Genomic DNA, 21,677 nt, shown 5'->3' with positions numbered 1-21,677 from the left:
ATGGTGGTTTCTCAAAAAATTAAATATATAATCAGGAGGCTGAGGTGGGAAGATCACATGAGCCCAGGAGTTTGAGGCTGCAGTGAGCTAAGATGGTGCTGCTGCACTCCAGCCTGGGAACAAATGGAGACTCTGTCTCAAAAAAAGAAAAAAACAACAACAACACAGACTCACCACAGATCTAACAATTCTACTTCTGGGTATATACCCCAAAGAATTGAAAGCAGGGACCTGAATAATTATTTGTAAACCCAGGTACATAGCAGCATTAGTCACCATAGCCCAAAAGACGGAAACAACCCAAGTGTCCAACAACAGATGAAAAGATGAAGGAGGCCGGGCGCGGTGGCTCACGCCTGTTATCCCAGCACTTTGGGAGGCCGAGGCGGGCGGATCACAAGGTCAGGAGATCGAGACCATCCTGGCTAACACAGTGAAACCCCATCTCTACTAAAAATACAAAAAAATTAGCCGGGTGTGATGGCAGGCGCCTTTAGTCCCAGCTACTCGGGAGGCTGAGGCAGGAGAATAAACGTGAACCCGGGAGGCGGAGCCTGCAGTGAGCCGAGATTGCGCCACTGCACTCCAGCCTGGGTGACAGCGAGACTCCGTCTCAAAAAAAAAAAAAAAAAAAAAAAAAAAAAGATGAAATAAACACTGTCTATACATACAATGGAATACCATTCAGCCGCAGAGGAATGTCATTCTGAAAAATGCTACAACATGGATGAACTTTGAAAACATTTTACTAAGTGAAGTAAGCCAGTCACAAAGACAAATACTGTATGATTCTACTTACATGAAGTAACTAGAATAGGCAGAGTCACAGAAAAAGTAAAAGTTACCAGGGGCTGGGAGGAGAGAAGAATGGGAAGTTATTATTTATTGAGTACAATTTCTATTTGGGATGATAAAAAAGTCTGAAAAAAGATAGTAGTAATAGTCACACACAGTGTGAATGAATTAAGACATACACTTAAAAATGGCTAAAATGGTAAATTTTTTTTTGGCAGAGTCTCTCTCTGTTGCCTAGTCTGGAGCGCAATAGCATAATCTCGGCTCACTGCAACCTCCACCTCCCAAGTTGCTGGGATTACAGGCATGTGTCTCACACCTGGCTAATTTTACGTATTTTTAGTAGAGACGGGGTTTCGCCTTGTTGCCCAGGCTGGTCTCAAACTCCTGGCCTCAAGTGATTCGCCTGCCTCAGCCTCCCAGAGTGCTGGGATTACAGGCATGTGCCACCGTGCTAGGCCTAAAATGGTAACATTTTATATGCATCTCACCACGATTAAATAAAAAACACATAGAGGCCAGGCATGGTGACTCTTGCCTGTAATCCCAGCACTTTGGGAGGCCGAGGTGGGCAGAGTGCTCGAGCTCAGGAGCTCACACGGCCAACATGGTGAAACCCTGTTTCTCCAAAAATAATGATAAAAAAAATTGACAGAGGGCCAACCCTGATAGAATTTTACAGGAAGGTTTGGGATCCACAACTGCCTGTCATTAAACTCCTCAGACTATAAAAATCCCAAGGCAGATATGTTTATTATCTGAGTTTAAAGGAATTTTAGAAAGAGAAAGGTTCCAATGAGTCTCTAACATCAGATGTCAAAATGCTGTGTTTTAATATCAGCATGGTAATAGATGAAGAACATTGATATATAGGCCAGGATCTCATAATCCCAACTCCTGGCAGGGAACACAAGATCTTTCACAAATGTGTCAGTAAAATGGCCTGGAGGTGGAGAAGAAACTCTTTTACATCTACTGGATGGAGTAGGACAGTGTACAATACTGTCTGGGCCTCTTAATGAAGCACTTAAGAATGACAGAATTAACTCATGGGATGTGGGGATGCTGCTGTGAAAGGGATAAAAAGTCTGGTTAGAAGTCTGTGTAGCTCAGTTGGTCGAGCATCAGATTTTTAATGTGAGAGTCCAGGGTTCAAGTCTATAATTAAATTTTTTTAAAAAGTTATAAATTTTTTAATTTAAAAAAGTCTGGGCCAGGCACGGTGGCTCATGCTTGTAATCCCAGTACTTTGGGAGGCTGAGGTGGGTGGATCACCTGAGGTCAGGAGTTCAAGATTAGCCTGGGCAATATGGTGAAACCCTGTCTCTACTAAAAATACAAAAATAAGCCAGGCGTGGTGGTGGGCGTCTGTAATCCCAGCTACTTGGGAGGCTGAGGCAGGAGAATCACTTGAACCCGGGAAGCAGAGGTTGCAGTGAGCCAAGATGGGGCCATTGCACTCCAGCCTGGGCGACAGATCAAAACTCTGTCTCAAAAAAAAAGAAAAGAAAAGTACTAATCTCTATTGAAAAAAAAAAAGAAAAAAAGAAATGCATTTCAATAAGATGGACAATGTCCAAAGAAGTTGTGTCATAAAATGGAAATGAACTATATGCAGCATGCTACCAGGGGATCTACATGAAAGAATCATCAGATTCATGAGCAAGTAGTCTTTTCCTCCTAGGATCCCTCCTTTCAATTATTTGCCCATGGATGCCAGGCAATTGGACTGGTTCACAGATGGCTGTTCTAGAACTGAGGGCAATTCTGTACGAAAAGTAGATGTTCAGAGTCCAGCAGAAAGTAAAATCCTATGGAAAAAGTTAAGAACAAGTTGGTCAACAGGGCTGAATTATAGGCTACAATCATAGTCCTGATAGAAGAACTGGACACAAAAGCCCTATTATTTGGGTAAATATTGATTCTTGGGCTGTCACTAATGGACTTGCAATTGGTCTAACAAGTGGGTCACAAATAACTGGACAATAAAAGGGCCCTCCATGTGAGGAGCTGCTCTTTGGAAATCTCTATGAAAATTCTAAAGGAAAAATCAAAGTAGGGCATGCTGATCCCAAAGAAACTCTGTGCCAGAATTTTAAGGTGATTGGAACCAACAGTTGATGGCCTAACTTGATCTCTTGAAATGGCAACCAAGTCTATGAAATGGGTGGAGGAACTCAAGCCAGCCAGTGACGCACTGAACAATGACATATACCAGTGGGCTCCACTGAAGCTTAAACTATTAATAAAAATTGTCCTGGCTGCCAACAGTATAGTGCCATTTTCTGTATTTATCCAATTTATCTCCCTATGATTAGACTAGCTCAATAGCTGACCGAGGAAGTTTCCTTCAGCGGGAAAGGTTTGCATTCAAATTAATATAAATGCATTTGCTTGACTGCAGTAACCACTGTATTATGCATAGGCATATCAAAATATGTTGTACACTTTATATATAAATAAAAAAATTAAAAAATGATTAAGAAAGGCAAGGTTGTTGCTAAGGGGAAAGAAGTCAATAAATGAGTGGTACAGAAGCTCAACAGATGCTTCTGGAGTCTCAAGAGATGCTTAAAGCAAGAGAATAATATTCTCTCTTTGCTTTAACTCAGATACCCCTTGGGGTAAGGAACTTATGAAATCCCCTTTTTTAAGAAACGGAGTCTTGCTGTGTTGCCTGTGAGTGCAGTGGCTACTCACAGAAACGATCATAGCAGCACCTGTATCATGGTCTACTATAGCTTCTAACTCCTGGCCTCAAGTGATCCTCCTGCCCTCAGCCTCCTGGGTAGTTGGGACTACTGGCATCACCACCATGTCTGGCATTCTCCTCCTCTTTTGAAGAGCCAAAAAGAGAGCTAGGCAATAGCCCATCTAACAAGCACACTTCCGGGAGTGACGTATGTCCTCAAAATGGATGAAGAAATGGGACAGCTGCTGGGCGCAGTGGCTCACACCTGTAATCCCAGAACTTTGGGAGGCCGAGGTGGGCAGATCACCTGAGGTTGGGAGTTCTAGATCAGCCTGACCAATATGGAGAAACCTCATCTCTACTAAAAATACAAAATCAGCCAGGCGTAGTGGCACATGCCTGTAATCCCAGTTACCCGGAGGCAGAGGCAGGAGAATCACCTGAACCTGGGAGGTGGAGGTGGAGGTTGTGGTGAGCTGAGATCATGCCATTGCACTCCAGCCAGGGCAACAAAAGTGAAACTCCATCTCAAAACACAAAAAACAAAAAAGAAAATGTGACAGCTATCCATGACTATGTGGAATAATATAAATAAGGCTATATCTTGATTCCTGTTTCACAGGATGCATCTTTTTTTTTTTTTTTTTTGGGATAGAGTTTCACTCTTAGTGCCATTGCACTCCAGCCTGGGCAATACCTCGGCTGACTGCAACCTCCACCTCCTGGGTTCAAAGATTCTCCTGCCTCAGCCTCCTGAGTAGCTGGGATTACAGGGATGCACCACCATGCCCGGCTAATTTTGTATTTTAGTAGAGACTGGGTTTCTCCGTATTAGTCAGGCTGGTTTCGAACTCCCGGCCTCAGGTGATCTGCCTGCCTTGGCCTCCCAACGTGCTGGGATTACAGGCATAAGCGCCCGGCCGGATGTATCTATTAAAAAGGATCTGTGTTGGGAAAGCAACCTGTTATGCATATTAATTATATTATAATATTATAATATATAAATATATATTATATAATATTTTATATTTATATATAAAATATATAATATAAATAATATTTCAAATTTAGTCAGTTAAATTTGAAAATCAACGGATAATAATGTCAGTAACACATATAACCATTAAGATGATAACGGTTTTACAAAGGTTACCAGAATATGATGATAGAATGCTGTCTCATGCCATGTTCCATCTGTTATAGTATGTGTAAAAAGAGTTATTTGCATTGTTATTGTGGGTAAATAGGCATAAGGAGGTGGAGAGAAAACTGGGACACTTGGCTCAGTGACAAAAATAAATAAGGTATAACTTGGTGGGCCTATATTCCTGAGAATTCAAAATTCAATGTGGATGACTCTGGAAAGTACATTCAAATGAGTCTATTTAGGTGTGACTACCACTCATATGACCTAAGCCTGGGGGACTCAATATTTTGGGGTCCCAAATTTATTTTCTAGTTGTAGTAAAGCAGTTGTACAAATGAAACAGTTGTACAAATATTAGTTGTACTAATATTTAATGGCGACAACATGTCATGTTCCCACCCTCAAAATAAGAGAGCCTTAGTGGAATTAGGAGCCAGGCTAGGAGCAACTGGCCAGGTGGATTTGTTTTTAATGAGGAAAGACATACTGATGAAATAGATTTGCCAGCCAGGCGCGGTGGCTCACGCCTGTAATCCCAGCACTTTGGGAGGCCGAGGCGGGAGGATCACCAGGTCAAGAAATTGAGACCATCCTGGCCAACATGGTGAAACCCCGTCTCTACTAAAAATACAAAAACGTTAGCTGGGCATGGTCATGCACGCCTGTAGTCCCAGCTATGTGGGAGGCTAAGGCAGAAGAATCGCTTGAACCTGGGAGGCGGAGGTTGCAGTGAGCCAAGATTGTGCCACTACTCTCCAGCCTGGTGACAGAGCGAGATTCTGTCTCAAAAAAAAAAAAAAAAATAGATTTGCCAATGCCAATAGTGTGCCTTGAAGGCATCCTATTTCAGGAGTAAGAATAAAAGTGGCAAGCTGTTTGAAATGATGGACAGTGCAATCAAAATGGGTCTTAACAATTTACAGCACGCACTATGACAGCATGCCCAAACCAACCCAACAACGGGAATAAGCTTGCATGTTAACACAAGCTGCATTACAGATATCTTAATTTAAATGGAGTCCAAGGTATCCCAAGCATGACTGCCAGTGACTCCCATGGCAGAAACCCACGTTGTGCATGCATGGGAGACTCACGAAACCTCTGGTCTATGGAAATTCTAACTAAAGGATGCAACCTGTTGAGGTGCTTTTTAACAGCTCCAACAATGCAACTGAGTGCCAAGCATTCTTTTCCTGTAGTGCAGTTTGTGGATCCTGGACAAACTTTAAACAGGACTAGTGTTTTCTGTGGTAGATAAATGAGTTCTGTTGCAGGATCCTTCTCACTGAGAATCAACATCTGTCAAACCATGTAACTTTTTTTTTTTTTTTGAGACGGAGTCTCACTCTGTCACCCAGGCTGGAGTGCAGAGGTGCGATCTCTGCTCACTGCAACTTCCGCCTCCCGGGTTCAAGTGATTCCCCTGCCTCAGCCTCCCAAGTAGCTGGGACTACAGGCGCCTGCCACCACGCCCAGCTAATTTTTGTATTTTTAGTAGAGACGGGGTTTCACCATATAGGCCAGGCTGGTCTCGAACTCCTGACCTTGTGATCCACCCGCCTTGGCCTCCCAAAGTGCTGGGATTACAGGTGTGAGCCACCACGCCCAGCTAAACCACGTAACTTTTTGAGGCAGGGTCTCTGTCACCCATGCCAGAGTGCAGTGGCATGATCGTGGCTTACTGCAGCCTTGACTTCCTGGGCTCAAGTGATCTTCCCATGTCAGCCTCCCAAGTAGCTGGGACTACAGGCATGTGCCACCACATCCAGCTAATTAAAAACTTTGTTTTTTTTTTTTTGTAGAAATGGGGTCTTACTATGAGGCCTAGGTTGGTTTCAATCTCCTGGGCTCAAGTGATCCACCCGTCTTGGCCTCCCGAAGTGCTAGGATTATAGGTATGAGTCACCACATCTGGCCAAATCATGTAACTTTTTGAGAAGGAAATCTGGCTGTTTTCAAGATGTTTTGAATCTTGAAAGAGCAGAGATATGACCTCTGATCTAGACTCCTATGAGAAATAATATACAGTATATGAGAAGAGGTAAATTGCATAGGGAGGGACAAAATAATTACACCATGATTTTGTCTTCTTTTATTTCTTTATTTCTTTATTGAGACAGGGTCTCACTCTGTCACCCAGACTGGAGTGCAGTGGTGCAATCTCAGCTCACTGCAGCCTCGACCTCCCTGGGCTCATGTGATCCTCCCATTTCAGCCTCCTGAGTAGCTGGGACTACAGGTGCGTACCACCATGCCCAGCTAATTTTTTTGTATTTTGCAGAGACAGGGTTTCACCATGTTGCCCAGGCTGATCTTGAACTCCTGGGCTCAAGTGATCTGCCCGCCTTGGCCTCCCAAAATGTTGAGATTATAGGCGTAAGCCACTGCATCCAGCCGTCTTATTTGTTAATTTTATTTTTTAAAATTTTATTATTCTTTTTTGAGATGTGGTCTCACTCTGTTGCCCAGGCTGGAGTGCAGTGGCACGATCACATCTCATCGCAGCTTCAACTGCCCCAGTTCAAGTGATCCTCCTACCTCAGCCTCCCAAGCAGCTGGGACCACCACACCTGGCTATTTTTAAAAATTTTTTGTAGAGATGGGGGTCTCTACATGTTGCCCAGGCTAGTCTTGAACTCCTAAGCTTAAGTGATTCTCCTGCCTCAGCCTCCCAAAGTGCTGGGATTACAGGTGTGAGCCACCACACCTGGCCTTAATTTTTATTTTAATGTAAGCCTTTAGCAGCTAAATTTTGTCTGACTTCTCACTTCAATGGTACTGCTATATGATGTAATACAGGGGTCAGGTAAAATTAATATTTTAGGAGCTTATAAAATTTAGTATAATACTGATGATGATGATCAAATATACTGAGAGACTGAATTAAAGTCCTGTTGGGATGTTATCCCTGTGGAGGAGAATTGGCTTGATGAATATTTAGACTTGATTAATGATAGATTATTATTATTTTTTTGAGACAGAGTTTTGCTCTTGTTGCCGAGGCTGGAGTGCAATGGCACGATCTCGGCTCACCGCAACCTTCGCCTCCCAGGTTCAAGCAATTCTCCTGCCTCAGCCTCCCGAGTAGCTGGGATTACAGGCATGCACCACCACGCCCGGCTAATTTTGTATTTTTAGTAGAGATGGGGTTTCTCCATGTTGAGGCTGGTCTCGAACTCCTGACCTCAGGTGATCCGCCCGCCTCGGCCTCCCAAAGTGCTGGGATTACAGGCGTGAGCCACCATGCCCGGCCCTAATTATTATTTTTAATAACTCAGCAGATATATACCATAAAGTGCAGAAAATTGTGGATCAAGGAGGCCAAAGGACCGTACAGTTCGTACAAAAACACAAGAAAGTATAATTGGATAATTCAGCTGTCTGTTTAAATCAGTACCAACCCTTCACTGATCACTGTAAATGTTTGGATTCTGTGTATGCATTTTTTTAGAGACAGGGTTTGCTCTGTCACCCAGGCTGGAGTGCAGTGATGTGATAATACTTCACTGTAACCTTAAACTTTTGGGCTCAAGTGATCCTTCTGCCTCAGCCTCCAGAGTAGCTAGGACTACAGGCATATGCCACAATGCCTGGCTAATTAAAATATAATTTTTTGTAGAGGTGAGGTCTTGCCACGTTGCCAGGCTGGTCTCTAACTCCTCGCTGCCTCACGTGATCCTCCCACCTTGGCCTCAGTGCTGAGATTATAGGGGTGAGCCACTATGCCCTGCTTGTCTATGTATTTTGATTATCTATATGATATTGAGAAGTGAAGTAACTGTTGTCAACTCAGGATTACTGTTTTATCAAAAAATAGAGTTAATATTGGTTATGGGGGTAGAGTGAACTGTTGTGCTAATTCCAGGCTTAGAATTAGCCAGAGCTATTTTGCTAAAGTTCCTTCCTTGGTCAAGGTGTGGCAGGAAACATACTGACTGAAAGTGTTAAGAGGATGCTGGACGTGGTGGCTCATGCCTGTGATCTTAGTGTTTTGGGAGGCTGAGGATGGAAGATCTCTTGAGGCCAGGAGTTCAACACCAGCCTGGGTAATATAGTGAGACCCCATCTCTACAAAAACCTAAAAAATTAGCCAGGCATGGTGGTATGTGCCTGTAATCCAAGCTACTCAGGAGGCTGAGGCAAGAGTATCCCCTAAGTCCAGGAATTCAAGGCTGCAGTAAGCTATGATCTCACCATGCACTCCAACCCGAGCGATAGTGAGACACTGTCTCAAAAAGAAAAAACAAAACAAAACAAAACAAAACAAAACCATTAGGAAGGCAGGAAGCACACAAAAAGATGCCCAACACCACTAATCATTAGGGAAATACAAATCCAAACTACGATAAGATACCACTTCACACACATTAGGACTGGCTATTACCACAAAAACAGAACAAATGTTGGTGTAGAGTGGAGAAATTGGAACCCTTGGTGCGTTGCCAGTGGGAATCTGAAATGGTGCAGCCACTATGGATAACAGTATGGTGGTCCTCAAAATATTAAACATAAAATTACCATTTGATCTAGCAACTCCAGTTGTGTGTATATACCAAATGGAATTAAAAGAGACTTGAACACAAGATATTTGTTCACAGCAACATTATTCACAATAGTAAAAAAAAAAAAAAAGAAAGAAACCAAATGTTTATCAATGGATGAACAAATAAAATATGGCATATGCATACAATGGAATATTATTCAGTCTTTAAAAAGAATGAAGCTGGGCACGGCAGCTCATACCTGTAATCCCAGCACTTTGGGAGGTCGAGGTGGGCGGACTGCTTGAGCTCAGGAGTTCGAGACTAGACTGGCCAACACTGAGAAACCCTGTCTCTACAAAAAATTTAAAAAATTAGCAGGCATGGTGGCATGCACCCATGGTCCCAGCTACTTGGGAGGCTAAGGTGGGAGGATCACTTGAACCCAGGAGGTCGAGACTGCAGTGAGCTATGATCATGCTACTGCACTCTAGTCTGGGCAACAAAGCGAGACTCTATCTAAAAAAAAAAGAATGAAATTTTTATGGAAGATCCTTAAAAACATTATGCTAAGTGAGATAAGCCAGTCACAAAAAGCCAAATGTTGTATGATTCCATTTATATGAAGTAGCTAGAATAGGTAGATTCATAGAGAAAGTAGAGGTTACTGGGGGCTGGAGGAGGGGAGAATGGGAAGTTATTATTTATCTGTATAGTTTCTATTTGGAATGATGGAAAAAGTTGGGAAAAAGTGGGCACAACAATATGAATGTACTTAATGTCATTGAATAGCATACTTAAAAATGGTTAAAATGATATATTTTATGTTATGCATATTTCCCCACAGTAAAAAAATTTTTTTAAATTAAGTCAATGGCCAACACCTTGGAGAGAATAAATGAAATAAGGAGTTTTGGGGTAGTTTCTATCAGTTTGCCAGTGAGATTTATGGTTTACACTTGGTCTCTGTGAAAACTCTCGGGGGGCTTTACTGTTATGTAGCAGGAATATGATTATGTGACCAAAAAAACAAAAATCCCTAGCTGGGATTCCATTTTGGAGTCTCTGATTCTGAGGTATTCTGTTGCATGTGCCATGGACTGAATTGTGTTTCCCCCAGAATTAATGTGTTGAAGTTCTGATCTCTATGTCTTTAGGAGGTAGTTACAGTTAAATTAGGTAACTAAGGGTGGGGCTCTAATTTGATAGGACTATGGCCTTGTAAAAAGGCCCTCTTTCACTGTCATGTAAGGACACAGCAAGAAAGCGGCCTTCTGTAAGCCAGGAGAGCCCTCACCAGAAATGGACCGTGATGGCACCTTGATCTCGGACTTCCAGACTGCAAAATTATGAGACAATACATTTCTCTTGTTTAAGCCATGCAGACTGTGATATTTTGTAATGGCAGCCTGAGCAGAGTATGACAACACTGGTGATTCCTAATCTGTAAGAGAAAGATACATCCTGCCTGGCCCTTACCTAGGGAGGACCATAGAAGCCTGCACCTGGCTTCTCTAGACTCCTTGCTTTGAGACAGCCATTGGCTGTGATAGATATCCTTACTTTCGTATTATGGTTATTTTTTACCCTTTTCCTATAATAAACTGCAGATCTGTAAGCATTGTCACTTTGGGTCCTGAGTCTTTCTTAGAACCAAACTGTTTAACTGACACTATTAGTGTAACTATAAGGAAAAGCAACAGTATTAATTTCTGTCATTCTAAGGAGAAATAATTAAGATTGATGGGTAAAAGAACCATCTTAACAGAAGGCAGATTTACTTTGTCTTGCAAGGTATTCAGCAAGTCTCTAGGTATGTTCACTACACACTGGAGCAGAAGCTAGATGCCCTTCTGCGGTGAGGAGACTGCTGCATTGGGTATACGACCTCAAGAGCTTACAATTTTTCCAATCTGGAAAAAACTTTTTCTTTTTTTTTTTTTTCCTGAGACGGAGTCTTGCTCTGTCACCCAGGCTGGAGTGCAGTGGCCCGATCTCAGCTCACCGCAAACTCCGCCTCCCGGGTTCACACCATTCTCCTGCCTCAGCCTACCGAGTAGCTGGGACTACAGGCGTCTGCCACCATGCCCAGCTAATTTTTTATGTTTTTTTAGTAGAGACGGGGTTTCACCATGTTAGCCAGGATGGTCTCAATCTCCTGACCTTGTGATCCACCCACCTCGGCCTCCCAAAGTGCTTGGATTACAGGCGTGAGCCACTGCGCCCGGCTGGAAAAAACTTTTTCAATAGGAATCATACCTGTGATGTCAGCTTCCCAGCAATCTGCATTCGTTCAATTTCTGCAGGAGATTTGATCAGCCGGAGGCGCTGTATCAGCTGCTGAACACCCCGAACCTTGTTCTTGCTCTTGGCTTTGGCCTCAGTCAGGGGCTGCATATAGTCAGAGTGAAGCTGTGCATGTGAGGGCCTCATCCAGTCATACCAAACCATGTTCGTCTCAGCTTAGAATGAGAAGCCAAAAAATAAATTTAAAACAAAACTACCAGCAACAAGAAATATCAACTGTCATAACGACTTGAACAAGAGTCAAAACTATAAAACCTGTAACGTGGAACTCTAAAGTGTTGAGAGTTAAGACTCTCTCAGGACTGAAGCAATAAAGGTTTGATTATAAATCACTAGAAGGGTCATTCCCTGGAAATGGCAAGATATTCTAAGACTGAATACACAGCTTTTCTGCCCCTAAACTTCAGTGTTCTTTATAAAGGACGATACATGGGACTAAAGCTTTATTCGAGCTTTGATTTTCTCTCTCTCTATTTTTGAGACAGAGTCTTGCTCTGTTGCCCAGGCTGGAGTGCAGTGGCACGATCTCGGCTCACTGCAACCTCCACCTCCCAGATTCAAGCGATTCTTCTGCCTCAGCCTCCCAAGTAGCTGGGACTACAGGCACCCGCCACCATGCCCAGCTAATTTTTGTATTTTCAGTAGAGATGAGGTTTCACCATATTGGTCAGGCTGGTCTCGAACTCCTGACTTGTGATCCACCCGCCTCAGTCTCTCAAAGTGCTGGGATTACAGGGGTGAACCACCATGCCCGGCCTTCATTATTAAACAATTAAAACAACTGTTCTTCACCACCACTTACTGAGCTAGAGGCACTTGTTGAATAATTGCACACAGAAGGACAGAAAAACATACTCAGATCATGACTTCATGGATAAAGTTTCCCATCCTTTCACATAATGATCTCAGTACTAGAGGAAAAGGTTCTCCTCCCATTCTGGAGCAATGATTAATTACTATGGAAAAACTACAGTTGATAGTTCCTCACTTCTCCCTTTGCATCTGCTATACATTCTCTTTGTAAACAATCACAGTTCAGCTTTCAACTTTAGAGACCTAAGGAAATGGTCTGTATTTGCCTAAGATATACGATACAAAGGCTCATTATAAAAATGATTTGCACTTAATACCAGATCTGCATTTGTTCTTTTTTTCTAACAGTAGGCTACAAACAGTATTCCTAACAATCCAAGTGAGAAGGTCTGAATATTTTATATGACTAAAAAGTCATATACTTTGGGGAAAGTAGAGGGGAAAAAATCCAGAAAACTTTGATTGGATATGCACTGATTCTATGTCCTATGTGATTCTATGTCCTACATATTTTCATTTTTAAAATAAAAATGGTTCTAAATATATATTACATGGGAAACACTTTCCTACTTATGATAGATGGAAATTTAATTGTCGTGTAATTTTTTTTTTTTTTGAGACGTAGTCTTGCTCTGTCACCCAGGCTGGAGTGCAGTGGTGCGATCTCGGCTCACTGCAACCTCCACCTCCCTGGTTCAAGCAATTCCCCTGCCTCAACCTCCCAAGTTGCTGGGATTACAGGCGCATGCCACAACGTCCAGCTAATTTTTTCGTATTTTTAGTAGAGACGGGGTTTCACCATGTTGGCCAGACTGGTCTCGAACTCCTGATCTCAGGCAATCCACCTCCCTTGGCCTCCCAAAGTGATGGGATTACAGGTGTGAGCCACCGCACCTACTACCTGTTCAAAGTGTATGAAATCATAGCTCACTTTTTTAAAGGTTTTTAAACCTTTCAATAAATATGATTTCGGCCAGGTGCGGTGGCTAACGCCTGTAAAGTAGAGGGGAAAAAATCCAGAAAACTTTGATTGGATATGCACTGATTCTATGTCCTATGTGATTCTATGTCCTACATATTTTCATTTTTAAAATAAAAAATGGTTCTAAATATATATTACATGGGAAACACTTTCCTACTTATGATAGATGGAAATTTAATTGTCGTGTAATTTTTTTTTTTTTTTTGAGACGTAGTCTTGCTCTGTCACCCAGGCTGGAGTGCAGTGGTGCGATCTCGGCTCACTGCAACCTCCACCTCCCTGGTTCAAGCAATTCCCCTGCCTCAACCTCCCAAGTTGCTGGGATTACAGGCGCATGCCACAACGTCCAGCTAATTTTTTCGTATTTTTAGTAGAGACGGGGTTTCACCATGTTGGCCAGACTGGTCTCGAACTCCTGATCTCAGGCAATCCACCTCCCTTGGCCTCCCAAAGTGATGGGATTACAGGTGTGAGCCACCGCACCTACTACCTGTTCAAAGTGTATGAAATCATAGCTCACCTTTTTAAAGGTTTTTAAACCTTTCAATAAATATGATTTCGGCCAGGTGCGGTGGCTAACGCCTGTAATCCCAGCACCCTGGGAGGCCGGGCCGGGCGGGGGGGTGTGGATCACCTGAGGTCAGGAGTTCGAGACCAGCCTGACTAACATGGTAAAACCTTGTCTCTACTAAAAAAATAGAAAAATTAGCCGGGCGTGGTGGCGCGTGCCTGTAATCCCAGCTACACGGGAGGCTGAGGCAGGGGAATTGCTTGAACCTGGGAGGCAGGAGTTGCAGTGAGCCGAGATCGTGCCACTGCACTCCAGCCTGAGCAAGAGTGAAACTCTGTCTCAAAAAAAAAAAAAAAGGAATGGTGACCGAAAAGTACTTTTGAGAAATGTATTTTACATGAGATTGTAACTATACTGAATTAATAAAATTTAGACAGTAGAATATGACAAGTAGCAACTAATGTAAGAAATAAAAAAGCTACAAAGAAAATGATTCTATGCCCCACATTTATGTGGATTTTGAAGACATAAGAAAGTTCAATGAATTCAACAGGCTAATTATCTATAAAATGGAAAGCATTTCTATAAAGTAATAAAAAGAATTTAATCAAATGTATTAGAACTTACATATTAGGCTTTACAGGAAACAGTCTAATATATTTCATGATTGTGAAAAACATTTTTGGAATTCTCTTTTAGAAGCTAACTTCAGAAATGATTTGTAACCCATGTAAGAAAAATCAAACAAAAACTTTATAATTATACATTATCTTGGCCTAAAATCAGTATTTTTAAACTTGAGCATCTATCTTATTTTCCAAATAAGATACTTCAAAAAATAAAATGCTTCCCAGAGCTAAAGTTTTTTAAGAATTACTAAAGATAGTTTATAATGTGGTGTAGGTTCTGAAAAAATTCCCAGAAGAAAAATCTCAAAACATTCGGCTTGATTAAAATTTCACCAGAATAACTGTAGAGAAAGTAATTTCTTTGAGGGACAAGAACTCAACTGTGGTCAGGCACGGTGCCTCACACCTGTAATCCCAGCACTTCAGGAGGCTGAGGTGGGAGGCTCACTTGAGGCCAGGAGTTCAAAACCAGCCTAGGCAACAAAGTGAAACTCCATCTCTACAAAAAATTAAAAAAATTAGCCAGACATGGTGGTGTGCCCAGGTAGTCCCAGTATTCTGGAGGCTGAGGCAGGAAGACTGCTTGAGCTTTGGGATTCGAGGTTGCAGTGAGCCATGAGTGTGCCACTATACCTACATCCCAACCTGGGTGACAGAGTGAGACCCTGCCTAAAAAAAAAAACAAAAAAAGAACTCAACTGTATATGAACCACAAAAGATCTTGTTAAAATGCAGATTCTGATTCAGTAGATAGGGGGTGGAGGCCTGAGATTTTAATTTCTATTACGTATTATGCATTTTTAATTTTAATATGCATTACTAGGTGATTCTGATGCTGTGATGCATGGATCGTTCTTGGAGAACAGTACCTCCTTTTGAAGAGTTGGCAAGAGCACTAAGATAAGAAGTAGTAGTCAAATATCAAGAAGCTGGTCAGTAATCTTGAAGAGTGGTCCATGCCCATCCTGTCCTTTATTTATTTATTTTTTGGAGATGGGGTCTCACTACGTTGTGCAGTCTGGACCTGAACTCCTGGCCTCAAGCGATCCTTCTACCTCAGCCTCTCCACTACAGATGTACACCACTGTGTCTGGCTTATCCTTTGCTTTAAAAGAAAATTCTCTCTCTGAGATTTCAAACTAGGATAGGTAACAGTCTCCATTAATCCATTAACTGGATTAATTAATAACCTAGTGAACATGGAGTTTTTTTTAATTGAAATGTTCTAAAATTCATTGTGGTGCTGGTTGCACAATTCCATGACTATACCAAAAACTCTTGAATTATATACTTTCATTTTATTATTATTATTATTTTTTGAGATGGAGTCTTGCTCTGTCACCTAGGCTGGAGTGCAGTGGCGGGATCTTGGCTCACTGTAACCTCCTGCAAATGAATAAATGAATCTTTTTTTTTTTTTTTTAAGACAGTCTTGCTTTGTTGCCCAGGCTGGAATGCAGTGGCATGATCTCGGATCACTGCAACCTCCACCTCCCAGGCTCAAGTGATTCTCCTGCCTGAGCCACCTGAGTAGCTGGGATTACAGGCACCCGCCACCATTCCTGGCTAATTTTTGTATTTTTAGTAGAGACGGGGTTTCGCCATGTTGGCCAGGTTGGTCTTGAACTCCTGGCCACAAGGAACCTGTCTGCCTCAGCCTCTCAAAGTGCTGGGATTACAGGTGTGAGCCAATGCACCAGGCATAAATGAAATCTTTAAAGAAGCTCAATCTTCTGAAAAAGACTTTACATTTCTTTCATGGTGCTCATGGTCTTTTCATGGTGGTACTACGATAACGAAATTAAGGACTTGTCTCAACAGGCAAGGAAGGTTTTAATCCCAATCTGGTTTGTAATGTGACTTCTGCTCCCATTTGTTACCTTTCATTTTTGGTAGAAGATGTTGAAATTCTTCTAGCGTATAGGCTTCGTCTACTCCAGTTAGAGCTATTGCTCCATCAGTGCCAGATCGTGGACCATCCCAAAGTTCTCGACTGGGATCTCGCCGAGGCACAAAAAGTATGGCTTTGTGTGATGGTAATTGTTTGCCAGGGAGGCTCTGAAGGACAAGAATGCTATCAGGCTCTTGGAATCCACACAGGTACAGGAAATTGTTGTCTTGGTGGAAAGTATAGGGAATATCGTTGCTCATGTAGTATGTAGGGTTGGAGAGCACAACCACTGTCTGGTCTGTCCCACTCTGCCCTTGAGCTTCCTTCTGGATCAGAGACATTAGTTTGTGTCTGCGAAGTGCATATTCCACCTGAGATAGTCCTGGAGTTACCTCCCCTAGAAATGACAAATAAAAGGGATGCTTTACATTTCTGCAGTGCCAAAGTACTTAAGGTAGTTTAATATTAGATGGAAATACTCAAGTCCAATTGTTCAATTTATGCCAAATCTCCTCACAGCACATGGAGAATTAAGGAGATAACCAGGTTTCAGATTTCTATTCCATTGCAAAAATTTGGAAGAAATGATAGTTGAATGTGGCCCCGTCTGAAATCTGGAATCATGGACCCCTTAGATCTCTTCCAGGTCTTTGGCTCATTCTTTTACTCACTCAGTTATATTCATTGAATATAATTTTTTTTTTTTTTTGAGATGGAGTTTCGCTCTTGTTGCCCAGGCTGGAGTGCAGTGGCATGATCTCGGCTCACTGAAACCTCTGCCTCCCAGGCTCAAGCAATTCTCCCACCTCAGCCTCCCGACTAGCTGAGGTGGCTCACGCCTGAAATCCCAGCACTTTGGGAGGCCAAGGCAGGCAGATCACCTGAGGTCAGGAGTTCAAGACCAGCCCCGCCAACATGGTAAAACCTCATCTCTACTAAAAAAACACAAAAATTAGCCATGTGTGGTGGTGCATGCCTGTAATCCCAGCTACTCAGGAGGCTAAGGCAGGAGAATCGCTTGAACCTGGGAGGTGGAGGTTGCAGTGAGCCAAGATCCTGCCATTGCACTCCAGCCTACATGACAAAGCAAGACTCCATCTCAAAATAATAATAATAATAATAATAATAATAAAAAAAAGTAAAAGTACATAATTCAAGAGTTTTTGGTATAGTCACAGAATCGTGCAACCATCACCACAATGCATTTTAAAACATTTCAATAACAAAAAAAAATGTTTATGAGCAGTTACTCCCCATTTTCTCACAATCCCCCAGCCCTTGGCAACTCCTAATCTATTATCTGTCTCTATGGATTTGCCTATTGCAGAGATTTTATATAATGAAACTATACAATATAGGGCCTTTGCTGACTTGGCCAACTGTTTTTTTTTTTTTTTTTGAGAGGGAGTCTCGCTATCTCCCAGGCTGAAGTGCAGTGGCACAATCTTGGCCTGCCTCAGCCTCCCAAAGTGCTGGGGTTACAGGTGTAAGCCACCGCGCCCGGCCCCCTCTTAATTTTAAAAAGGTAACAATTTCACTTCCTTATATACACACACCGTACAGTTGTAGATAAATGTAATACTGAATTATTTCAATAAATGTTTTTCCCTCTTTCCTTCACTGTTTGGCTCCTTACTCCTATTCCCTTCTCCTACTCACATCAACACCTTGCCCAGGTTTGTAATCTAGTATGTATCTTTTCTGAGTTTTCTCAACTCTCACAAAATCATACATACATGCATTTGGGACTTTTTGGGATCACTACTGTTTTACAAAATGGGACACTACACACACTTTTTGGTATCTTCCTTTTCCAACAGAACAATATGTCGTGGAATTCTTTTCCTTCAAGTCGTTTGGTACAGCTTCAATTCATTCTGCTTGATGTCTCCAAGACATTTCTTGGGGTGAATAGACCATAACTTATTCAGCCATTTCTATACTGTAGGAATTCAAACTGCTTTTCAGCTTTTTGCTGCTATAATAAATATCTTTGTACTTATATCTTAGTACTTTTATGTCCCATGTACCGGTGCTTTAATTATTATGGGGACAGCCCCAGGAGAAAAATGGCTTGATCAAAGGTCTTTGAATTTCCTTAGTACTCATGTTCAGTATATGATTACCTCAGATCTAATTTTTTTTTTTTTTTTTTTGGAGTCAGAGTCCTGCTCTGTCACCCAGGCTGGAGAGCAGTGGCATGATCCTGGCTCACTGAAACTCTACCTCCTGGGTTCAAGTGATTCTTGCGCCTCGGCTATCCAAATAGCTGGGATTACAGGCGTGAGCCACCAGGCCTGACTATTTTTGTATTTTTATTTATTTATTGCTATTATTCTTTGAGAAAGAGTCTTGCTCTGTCACCCAGGCTGGAGGGCAGTGGCGCGATCTCACCTCACTGCACCCTCCAACTTCCCAGTTCAAGCGATTCTCCTGCCTTAGCCTCTCTATAGCTAGTATTACAGGTGTGTACCACACGGCCTGGCTAATTTTTGTATTTTCAGTAGAGACGAGATTTCACCATGTTGTCCAGGCTGGTTTCAAACTCCTGACCTCAAATGATCTGCCCGCCTAGTCCTCCCAAAGTGCTGGGATTACAGGCATGAGCTACCATGCCTGGCCTAATTTTTGTATTTTTAGTAGAGACGGGGTTTCACCATGTTGCCCAGCCTGGTCTCGAACTCCCAGCCTCAAGCAATCTGCCTGCCTTGGCCTCCCAAAGTGTTGGGTTTACAGGTGTGACCCATGTCCCATGGCCCAGGATCTAATTGTTTTACCTATATATAGTTTATCTCACCAGCAAATTCTGTAACTTGTATTCCATTAATAAAATATTTTTATTTAACTTTTCAGACATCTACAATAGAAACAAATTTATGTTTTTGTTGATGAAGTTGGCAAGAAATAAAAGAGAGTGATAAGTGGAGCCCTTATGGGCCAATGTGAAGCAGCTGAAGCAACAAAATGAGGCCAAGAAGAGCTCATATCACATTTTTTTCTTTCAAGATTGAGCTGGCTGAGAGTCTCCTAGGTTTCTTAGGCAGAATACTGAACTTTGTACTACAGCTATTTATTTCCTTGATAATTATTCATGTTAAGTCTGCCACTGTTACTCAACATTGAAAATTTCCTAATTTACTCAAGTAGTAAATACTCTTACAAAAGCAGAGGCTGGTTATAACTGATGAATTATCTGAACTCTCCTTTTTTTCATCTTATTTTCTTCCTTACCTGAACTTTGCTTTTGGCTATTTCACAGCTATAGTCCATAAAACAAAAAGAAATTTAAAAATTGGCTGGGTGTGGTAGCTCACGCCTATAATCCTAGCACTTTGAGAGGCCGAGGCAGGCAGATCACCTGAGGTCAGGAGTTCAAGGCCAGTCTGGCTAACACGATGAAACCCTGTCTCTACTAAAAATACAAAAAATTAGCCAGGTATGGTGGCACACACCTGTAGTCCCAGCTACTTGGGAGGGTGAGGCAGGAGAATCGCTTGAACCCAGGAGGCAGAGGTTGCAGTGAGCTGAGATCGCACCACTACATTCCGGCCTGAGTGACAGAGTGAGATTCCGTCTCAAAAAAAAAGAAAGAAAGAAAGAAATTTAAAAATCAATTCTTTTTTAATTTCAGAAGATAAGAAAATCCATAATTTTAATAACTTTATGTGTTATCTCTCATTTTCATTAGTAACAGTATACATTAACACATATCAGGAAGTTACTTCTAAAACAAGAAAATTATTTGGAAATCAAAGCAGGATCAAAAAAACCATCTTTTATACCCTTCAAAGTATTCCTATGTTTGCTGAATCCAATTTCATACAATTGACTACATGAGAAATATTTAAAACACTGGCTATATTTTCCCAAACCTATTAATTATCAACACTATTTAGTGATCTTTAAGTAAATGCTTCTAAACTTCTAAAATCTCAACTCAACAAAGCACTCTCCATCACAACAAATTTTTTTTTTTTTTTTTTTTTTGAGATAGAGCTTCACTCTTTGTTGCCCAGGCTGGAGTGCAATGGCACAATCTCGGCTCACTGCAACCTTCGCCTCCCAGGTTCAAGCAATTCTCCTGCCCCAGCTTGCCAAGTAGCTGGGATTACAGGAATGTGCCACCACGCCCAGCTAATTTTGTATTTTTAGTAGAGACGGGGTTTCACCATGTTGGTCAGGCTGGTCTTGAACTCCCGACCTCAGGTGATCCACCGGCCTTGGCCTCCCAAAATGCTGGGATTACAGGCGTGAGCCACTGTACCCAGAAACAAAAAATTTACTCAAGAAAAAAGAAACCTTTTCATGTGAAGGAGGAAAAAAAAATGTGTTAAAGCAATGACCTTTAAACCCTAGGAGTAAACTTGGAAGGTGTTACGGCCTTTGATCACAGAACTCAACTTTATAGTCAATCTGGCCTGAATTTCTTCTGATAAAACTATATCTCAATAGATCCTCTGGCAACTTGATAAAACTGTAAAGAATTAAAAAACAAAGTCAGCATTTTATGATGTGGAACCACTTAAGATGGAAAGGCTCTTCTAATAAGTTTATTGAGCCAATCAAAAGCCTAGATATTGGAAGCTGGACTCTGCAAAGTCTCACTATCAGTTCTGAGATTCTGCAACCAAGAAGGAAAGCTCTTCCAGGACACTTAGGATCATGCCTCTCGAAGAGAAAAGCAATAATGTTCTTCATATTTTACCAGCTACATAAAACACCCAGAAAGGAAGATATAACAAAGACTGAAAATGGATGAAATGATACAGGTCTTTGCTACAATCTAGGTTTGTATTTTTAATTATTTCCTGAAACTAACTAGATTAGAATTTTAACATGGTCTGATTTTGAAAAGAAGTCTGCTTAATATTAGGTAGTTTTCGCAGCATATAAGGATGTAATTAATAAACTATTACTGTGCAGTTGGAGAATGGGGTGAAAGAAAAAGCTAGTGTTTCCTTTATAATGTAAAACAGGCCTCTCAGAAAAAATGCAATGACCGAATAAAAAATACTCTAAATAGATTTGCATATATTGAGCAAAACTAAACAAAGAGAAAGGCTACATATACATATTATGATTCTGTATGATTCTATTTACACGAAGTCAAGAAAAGGCAAAACAGTCTATGATGACAGAAACCAAAAAAGTGGCTGCCTACGAAGGTGGAGACTGACTGGAGGAGCATGAGGGAACTTTCCAGGACGACGGAAATGTTCTGTATCTTGACTGAGCTGTAGGTTACCTTTGTTAAAGTTCACTGAACTGCATATATAAGATCTGTGAAATTCGCTGCATATAAATTTTACCTGATTTAAAAAAAGTATACTACTCTCCAAACTTGAAACAACTTTTATACTAAGACTTCTCTCAGTTGGATGTCTTATAAAAAATGTAATGAGAAAATACTTTAAAAAATATTACCAGAG

At 41.6% G+C, this 21,677-nt stretch overlaps 1 protein-coding gene across 11 annotated transcripts in view; it reads right to left on the bottom strand.

Annotated features, from left to right (window-relative positions):
* Positions 1 to 21,677, bottom strand: part of XPNPEP3 (X-prolyl aminopeptidase 3) — a 71,200-nt gene that overhangs the window by 29,610 nt on the left and 19,913 nt on the right. For 10 of the 11 annotated variants that reach the window (XM_054542980.2, XM_009234405.3, NM_001133947.1 and 7 more), the window contains 2 exon segments: positions 16,238 to 16,645; positions 11,375 to 11,577 (listed from right to left, as the gene is read on the bottom strand). In XM_054542980.2, the coding sequence (XP_054398955.1) occupies positions 11,375 to 11,577; positions 16,238 to 16,645 (611 nt within the window). 11 annotated transcript variants of the gene reach the window in all.

The sequence above is a fragment of the Pongo abelii genome, chromosome 23, assembly GCF_028885655.2.
Source record: "Pongo abelii isolate AG06213 chromosome 23, NHGRI_mPonAbe1-v2.0_pri, whole genome shotgun sequence".
In the NCBI taxonomy this organism is placed as follows: Eukaryota; Metazoa; Chordata; class Mammalia; order Primates; family Hominidae; genus Pongo; species Pongo abelii.
Note: the sequence above shows the minus strand (reverse complement) of the source record. Positions and strands in the feature narration are given on the sequence as shown.